At 31.7% G+C, this 8,922-nt stretch overlaps 1 protein-coding gene across 1 annotated transcript; it reads right to left on the bottom strand.

Moving 5' to 3' along the window:
• Positions 1-5: 5 nt before the first annotated feature.
• CSN5 (COP9 signalosome subunit 5) lies at positions 6-8,699 on the bottom strand. The gene is made up of 6 exons (XM_076508767.1): positions 8,409-8,699; positions 3,936-4,170; positions 2,262-2,390; positions 1,496-1,561; positions 735-932; positions 6-477 (listed from the first exon to the last, which is right to left on the bottom strand). The coding sequence occupies exons 1-6, from the start codon at positions 8,540-8,542 to the stop codon at positions 247-249; spliced, it is 993 nt and encodes a 330-aa protein (XP_076364882.1). The 5' UTR covers positions 8,543-8,699; the 3' UTR covers positions 6-246.
• Positions 8,700-8,922: the final 223 nt, after the last annotated feature.

Below are 8,922 nucleotides of genomic sequence, written 5' to 3'. Positions count from 1 at the left end.
GGGGATACCATACAAATATCTCTTTATTAAGTATTATTAAAACTGTAATTGTATACAGACATCAATGTTAAATATGACTCAGTTTATTATCAACAAAAATCAAATTTTTCTTATGGGAAAAAGGAAAAATTCACAAAGCAGTAGTAGACATTAGAGAAAAGTGCTTTTTTTTTAACAGTGAAGAGGGCAAGCCCGGCCAGAACAATCCTAAACCGTCTCTTTCAATAGATTGAATTCCACATCCAGTTACGGTTTTACCTGGTTAAATAGTCTGTCTTTAATTACTTGAGACATAAGCCCATGAATAACTTCAATAGTTGTTTTACAGCAGTCCTTTGTGGCTTTGGTCAGTTTGTCCTCTGTCCGTTTCTCATGAGGATCAATCCCTAACATAAAACCACCTCTTCCTAGCTGAGTGTCCGATTGTTCGAGTTTATCGGAGAGGTCAAATACTTGTCCCGTAGTGTAGTCAGCATTCTGTAATGAAAATTCCACACGTGCCAGTTAAATACCAAAAATATGTTTTTATTTTAGAAATTGAAGCAACAAATTTAAAATATCTGTTGTATATTGTCCTGGCTAGATAAAACTGAGACTTTAGTAACACTTATGGCACATTAAGATAAGCTGTTGTTGAAAATGCAGTGTCATGTAGACAACTCATTCCAAGTAACTTGCTCTATCTTTCATATGGAAGAGTTAGTGATGCTGCATAAATCATTGTTCGTACTTACAGTTAGAAGGCTCGAAGAGCTCAGTGTGTTCACCCAGTACTTATTCCACAGAGAATCCAACAAACGTCGATCAAGAGAGGATTTAAAATATGAGACGTCCAATGAGTAGTACTGTTTACAATGGACTCCAAAGTCTTCAATTTTGTTCAGTGGAATAGTCTGATATTCCGATGGACCTTCATCAGGAGGTTTATACCCCTTATGGAATAGTATAATAAAATCACTTATCTATTCCACAATGCACTTATGTTCAACATGTACATATTTATTGTAGAACTAGATCCTTGTAAAACATCCGTTTTTAACCTGTTTTTATACTGGTCTTTATTAATACATGGTACTTCACAGTCCTTAAAAGATGCAATTGTAACCCATATTAAAGAAAATGGAATTTAAGTCACATATCAAAAAATATTCCCTATAAAGGTTAAAGGCTTTCAAACACCAATGAAAACCGTCACAATGGTTATTAACAACATTTTCAGCTAATTAACTCAAGTTTCTCTTATAACTGATACATGATCCTAAAGGATAAACTTGGTAAACAATCAAATGGGATAATTCCACCTATGATTCTTTGGAGTAAGTGTTTAAGAATTTTAAACTACAAAAGATTGAATTCTGCTTAGTTTCATAAACAACCCCATCAGGCAAATTGAAGTTACAGTATCTGCATGTTCATTTATTTCAGAATTACAATAAACAATAATAGTTACTTCTGAAAGGCATTACTGCAAGTAATACTTTGACTTATTTCCTACCTTAGGATAGGTTCTAAAAGCTCCCAAGTTTACTTTTCCAGCAGAAATTGTTCTTACTGGATCAATCTGTAACAAGAATTAAAACATATGATTTTAAAACTGAAACCATTCAGTGTATGCTTTACAAACCATACATTGGTTAAAACTGTTACCTGACATGGATTATAATTTACATATATTTTAAATAACTATTACACTTTCTTCAATAAAATATAGAAAAAATAAGTTTGATATGATTAAACGTGATACATCATCAGGAAGAGGCCTTTTGTATGTCTATATTTATATCAACACTTGTGTATATATAACCTTACAAGAACTACATTGTTTGATATGTTGCATCATATTCATCAGACTTTTCACAAAGTTACCTGTTATTCATTTTAATTAAAATGTAACATTTCTCAGAGAAACTCTTGTTACACAATAAATACAAAGTTTTTGGTTTTTCCTAACAAGTTCACCATTTCTGAATTAAAGTAAAATAATAAAAAGTTATTTTCATAGTATTTTTTGTCCTCTTGTTAAATTTCAGTGAAAGAAAAATTTTAACATGTTATTTTCTCATCTAGTGGAAGACTGTAGAAATTGTGTAACGTTACCCATAAGAACAGTGAATGAAGACCTGATTTAACACCAAGTGTTAACATAATATCAGAATCTATATTCATAAGAACTGCTATCTACTCACAATGTAACCATCAGATTAATCATTCTGTATCCCTGAGGATTGCTAACATATAAAAAAACAAAACTAATTACTTACCACAATAGCAACAAATGGTTCTTGGAACTGTTGGTTCAACATCTGTGTACTTACATCAATACCAGACAACCAGCAGCCATAACCAGGGTGGCTGTGGTACCAACCTATAGCATTCTCTAATCGGCCTACCTACAGCCATAAATAAATATATAATATAACACCAACTTTAACCATTTTTTATATTACTAAAAAATATGTCTACATCCACAACACCCTTTGTAAACATTTCTCAAACTTATATTCAAGCAGTGCGACTTACTTTAAACAAATTTCATAATATAACTACAAAATAACTTGTTACATTTATGGATGTTTTTTTTAGTACTTTTTCCATATCCAAATCCATCAGTTGCACATCTGCTCGGTGATGTATGCACACACAGTACTAAGACAGTAAATTCAATAATGTACAAACATCTTGACCGTTACACGACAAAGGAAAGTTTGTTTTTAACACCCAATGGCTAAAAACGTAAAGATAGACATGTCCTATTATAGCATCCAAAGGGTTAATATAACTAGAGAACATATATATATGTTAATACTCAGTACAATCAACATGAGGGTATTTTCCATTAGGATTCAAATCTATAAGAACTATTTCAAAAGTTGTTTTTATAAATATCTGCTGCTACACACACAACTAATATATGTGCAACTAATTTTTTTTTGTCATTAAAAAAAAAGATTTCTAATCTCTCTTCAGGAGTATTAGCAGTCTCCTACAAACCAATGTTGGAGTCCTTGCATGTTTAGCTGAGCAACATCCTATGCACCCAATAGGGGTAAACAAGTGGAACAGAGACCCCTACAGTCAAACAGAACATTCATTCATATCTAACTGGTGATACTAAAGAATAACCAATCAGCACCAGTGGCAACATGAATCTACCATCCTTAACTGAATAATGGGATTGACTGTTACTTTTAACAAAGTAAAAATTGTGAAACGTGTTTAGTAGCACCTCCTCTTGCATTGGATCTCCACTCATTAATGATAGTCACGGGGTCATCACGGGCTACTACTATAATTTAATTTAGTACATTCATTGATACCATCAAAAGAAATGTATTTATGTATCAACAACATGACACTAAGAACTGATATAAAAGGATCTTGGTATTTCCTGCTGTAATACACTGAGTGCACTGACAGCATTGAGTAACATCTCAATGACAAAATTTAAAATTCATCTCATTAAATCTTTATAGATAATATAACTAAAGAGATACCCTTTGAATGACAGTGCTTTAAATTATAAAGAATTAGGATGAAATTAGGTTCTGTAAGACAGAAGTGTGTGTGGACTTAGGTACTGCTTAGGAACAGGCTATCTATTTGTACACAAGTCTTTGCAATTCCCTACAGATATGGACATGTTAGGCCCTGGTTCATGTTTATAAAGAGAAGAGGAATATTCTTCCTTCACTTGTCGTATTAATGATGGCAAACTGTGACATTATAATACTTTCAAACAGTAATTTTCAACCTATGTTTGGCATTTCTAGTTTCTTAAATTAAAGATGTTCATCTGAATATGGAACATTTTTCAGCATCAGAACACAAAATTAAAAACACTTTCAGTTATTATTTTTTTCATAACATGTTTACAAGTACTTAAAGCCTGTAGTTAGACATGTTATATAATTGAATATAAAATTTCTAAAATGTACTTGTTTTGCAGTTTCTGTATAAGCTGCCATGTATTCGTATGCCTGAGCTTGGGCGTTGACTCTGGTTTCCGTCCCTTCAACAGGCAGGGCAAATGAATCCATAACAATCATGGTATTGGCATCCACTTTTCCCAGTAATAAACCCATCACTTCCAAATTACTACCTGATCTGGCATGCATCACCATCTTCAGTAAAGCTAAAGCTGATATTTTAATGTCCTTAAAGTAGTGAGGGCTGTAAGTAACAAAACAAACATTCAGAATTTGACATTGGGAAGAAGAAAACACAAGAACTATGATCACATGATAAATATAGAACATATCCATCACTTCTTTAAACTTTTATTGGTAAATATATAAATTCAGCATGTTTTAAAAGTATATTCTTTGCTTACATCTAGCAAAGAATATTTTTGTTTCTCAAATAAATTTTAATGGCTGGAGAACAAGGAAGTTGGTCATTACCTTTTGTCAGAATGAATCATGTAACCATATTTAACTTTTCTGTCTGTTGGCAATAAACTGAGACAACTGGCTACAAACTTATTAAATGTCCTTTTTAAACTAAGATAACTGGCTACAAACTTATTAAATGTCCCTTTTAAACTAAGATAACTGGCTAAAACTTATTAAATGTCTTTTTTAAACTAAGACAACTGGCTACAAACTTATTAAATGTCCATTTTAAACTAAAACTGGCTACAAATTTATTGAATGTCCTTTTTAAACTAAGATAACTGGCTACAAACTTATTAAATGTCTTTTTTATACTTTCTATATCTATGGTTACTACTTTCTACAGAAGATAAATATGTACATGTATTTATCATTTTCTAACGATAATCTGCAACACTTTCTAAAGTCAAACCATTCTCTTTATTGGTCCATGTTTTTAAAGTACATTATTGAATTTTCAGGGGAAAACATTTCTTCCAATCCAATATATTTTGGAGTATACTCGATATGCATTATACCTTCTTAAGTTTTCAAATGAAAATCATAACTTGGTGTTATATATGATAGATATAAGCAAGTTAGTGTTTACCATGCAAAAAAACAAACAAAAACAATATGAACAAAAAAAAAGCTACACTTGATCAAGATAAAAACATGGTATGGTTTTTAAAATTATAATGAAATATGAAAAAATTTAAATAATGGAATAACCAAACTGAAACAAAACCATATGGAGTTTCTACAGTAAAATGACAAATATATCAGGGTTGGTATATTCATAACAAAACCAGTAACATTACGAGATGACAAATGAAACAAAAAAGATTTAATAATAAATCTTTATGTCAAAATTAAACACTGAATAACAAAGTCTCTCTCCTAATAAACAAGTTCTATGATATTAGGAATAACTTATGAAATACACGATTCTGCCATTTGGCCAGAATATTAAAATTCAGTAGATATGCCCTCCTCAAAGACCAACATGAAAAACCCATCTCAGCAATGATACACATGTACAGCACAAAACCAAGCAATAGCAAAGATATAATGCTGTTGGAGTACACTGGTAAGAAAGATAAAGCTGTTGGAGTACACTGGTAAGAAAGATAAAGATATAAAGTGCTGTTGGAGTACACTGGTAAGAAAGATAAAGATATAAAGTGCTGTTGGAGTACACTGGTAAGAAAGATAAAGATATAAAGTGCTGTTGGAATACACTAGTAAGAAAGATAAAGATATAATGTGCTGTTGGAGTACACTGGTAAGAAAGATAAAGTGCTGTTGGAATACACTAGTAAGAAAGATAAAGATATAATGTGCTGTTGGAGTACACTAATAGGAATAGCAAAGATATATAAAGATATAATGTGCTGTTGAGTACACTGTCAGAGATACACTATAAAGTGTTGAGAATAGTAAAAAGATAAAGATATAAGTGCTGTCAGAAAGATAAAGATACACTGTTGGAGCAAGAATACCAATGATATAAAGTGCTGTCAGAGTACACTAGCAAGAATAGCAATGATATAAACTGCTGTTAGAGTACACTAGTGACAAAGACAAAGTGCTATCAGAGTATAGTAGTGAAAATGACAAAATGCTGTTGGAGTACAGTAGTGAGAATAACAAAGAAAGTGCTTTTGGAGTACACCAGGGAGAATGACAACAATATAAAGTACTGATGGAGTACACCAGGGAGAATAGCAATGATATAAAGTACTGCTGGAGTACACCAGGGAGAATAGCAATGATATAAAGTACTACTGGAGTACACCAGGGAGAATAGCAATGATATAAAGTACTGCTGGAGTACACTAGGGAGAATAGCAATGATATAAAGTACTGCTGGAGTACACTAGGGAGAATAGCAATGATATAAAGTACTGCTGGAGTACACTAGGGAGAATAGCAATGATATAAAGTACTACTGGAGTACACCAGGGAGAATAGCAATGATATAAAGTACTGCTGGAGTACACTAGGGAGAATAGCAATGATATAAAGTACTGCTGGAGTACACTAGGGAGAATAGCAATGATATAAAGTACTGCTGGAGTACACTAGTGGGAATGACAACAATATAAAGTGCTGTTGGAGTACACTAGTAAGAATAGCAATGATATAAAGTACTGTTGGAGTACACTAGTAAGAACAGCAATGATATAAAGTGCTGTCAGAGTACACTAGTAAGAATAGCAATGATATAAAGTGCTGTCAGAGTACACTAGTAAGAATAGCAATGATATAAAGTGCTGTCAGAGTAAGAATAACCATGAACTTTATCTCAGCTTTATTTTATTTACAATATAAACTGAAATGGAAGTATCACAGCAGAAGTATACCTGTTGTAGTGTTCACCTTATATTAGTGACTGGTGACTAGACTAGAAAAGTTTATGTCATACTTACTTAAATAAGGAAGTGAACTCAAACACAGTTTAAGTATCCCAGTCATATTTTTTATCTTTACACAATTTAACAGACAATATAACTAACAAAAGCCAGAGTCCAAAGCTCAAATTTTGGGCTAATAGTTGTATATGATTATATGTAATCTAAACATTAAACCATAAGTTGTTAATACCACAACATATATATGGTTCATAAGCACTACATGTATCAAGATTTCATATTTCCAAAATTGTACAAAATTTCTTCTTAACTTGGAACAAGATAAATTTCATTAAAGTTGTCTGTTAAATCAACCTCAAGTGCTACTTTCAGTTAGTTTACTTGTCATTGAAGTTATCTACTGTGTCATAAGATAGCTGCAGTGAGTCTTGCATCTTGTTTCATTGTTGAAAGGCCCAAAGACACACAATATCTCTGTTGTTCCCACATGGGTACTAACACCCAATTTGTAGCATGGTAAATCCTCAAACTTACCACTGAGCCACCAGAATGTTTTACTTGTGTACATACAAATGCTCAGTGATGAACACAAGTAATAGTTCTAGCTACTTACAATCCAATTCCATAACTGGAAGGCTAGAGAGGGAACACAGAATGTAAGAGCAGATTTTTGACCAACTGTGTTTCTGATTTGAGTCAAGACTTATCACAAACATTTTCTTCCAGGTAATAAGTCTAATTATCTTCATTTTGTTTTTATATTACCTGTAGTTACTAAATTTTTCTTGTACTTATTATAAACTTCACCACAATGAACCCACTATAATAACTTGTCATTTTCTGTTGCCAAACTGCAGTAGGTATCGTGTTTATTTTTATTTAAATGACACATCTCTCATTTCTTTCCCCACAATCATTACAACCATCTTTTCATGTATTAGGTCCATAAACCTCTTCCTGTTCTAAAGATTAGGTAACAATGTTTTTGGATTATCCTTGGAATACTAAACATACCTTACAATCTAAAGTCATTTTTAACTTCACAAACTATACAAGTACAACGTGTAGCCATCCTTCTGTTACAGTCTAGGAAAATCAGTTAGATTATGAAATATTTTATAGTGTTTGAAATCAAATAAAGTGTGTAACACATAACAGAAAATAAATTATCAATATGTGAGCATAATATTTCAATAAATGTTTTAAAATTAAATGTACAAAACATCAAAATATTCAATATTATCATCATAACATATTTTATTAACAACGTAAGAGTGACAGTTATTGAACGATATGTTTCAAGGGTTTATCAGGCATTTAATGCAGTCTCATACTGGGTATATGAACTTGAAAGTTAAAGATAAAATTTGCCATCTACTTTCGAAGCATTGCTACTATTATTTATATTTCATAGCTTTAAAATACACATATCCATACAGATTGGTAAGAAAACGCATTTGATAATTGATTTGTAAAAAAATTAATTTAAAGCACTCGGCCCTCGTTTCAATAACTTTTTTAAGGTTCAAACATAACACTATAAACCTTGATAGAGATAGCCACTTCTTTGAAAATTTATAAATAATTATATGTGTATATGCTGTATTATACACACGTAGGCCTTACGAACATAAACTATGCTATACAACCTATGGCTACTTACTCTTTTTCCCACGGTTTAGCGGTAAGAATATCTTGTTGCTGTTTTTTGTTATATTTGTAAATTTCATCTATATTTTGAATAGTTTCTACATTGTTAGTGATTTCCCAAGTTTTCTGAGCAACTGATGAACCCATTTTAATTCTTATAAAAATAAGTAGGCTAAACTTAGCGAACAAAAATTACGAGTTTTTCGTCTTTATTAGTTTACATCAGACAGATAGGATTTACTATTAACATTCGTTTCTCCACCAGAAAGTAGTACCAGCTCATAAACACACGGCTTAACTAATATAATACTTTTAACGCCATCATGCGTCAGTTATTTGTAAAACTTGTATATATAACATTTGCTGATATATACATAATAAACACACGTCAGAAAAAAGAACAATAATAATAGCAATACTTACGTAAAACAAAATCATTGGACTTTCTGAAATTGCATATTCCAGGCTCTGAGGAATGCCACAACAATAATGTATAATATGATAAACATTAATTGACTTAAGGCTCC

This window comes from Tachypleus tridentatus, chromosome 6 (assembly GCF_004210375.1).
Source record: "Tachypleus tridentatus isolate NWPU-2018 chromosome 6, ASM421037v1, whole genome shotgun sequence".
Classification (NCBI taxonomy): domain Eukaryota; kingdom Metazoa; phylum Arthropoda; class Merostomata; order Xiphosura; family Limulidae; genus Tachypleus; species Tachypleus tridentatus.
The sequence above is the reverse complement of the archived record's forward strand: the minus strand, read 5'-3'. Positions and strand labels throughout refer to the sequence as shown.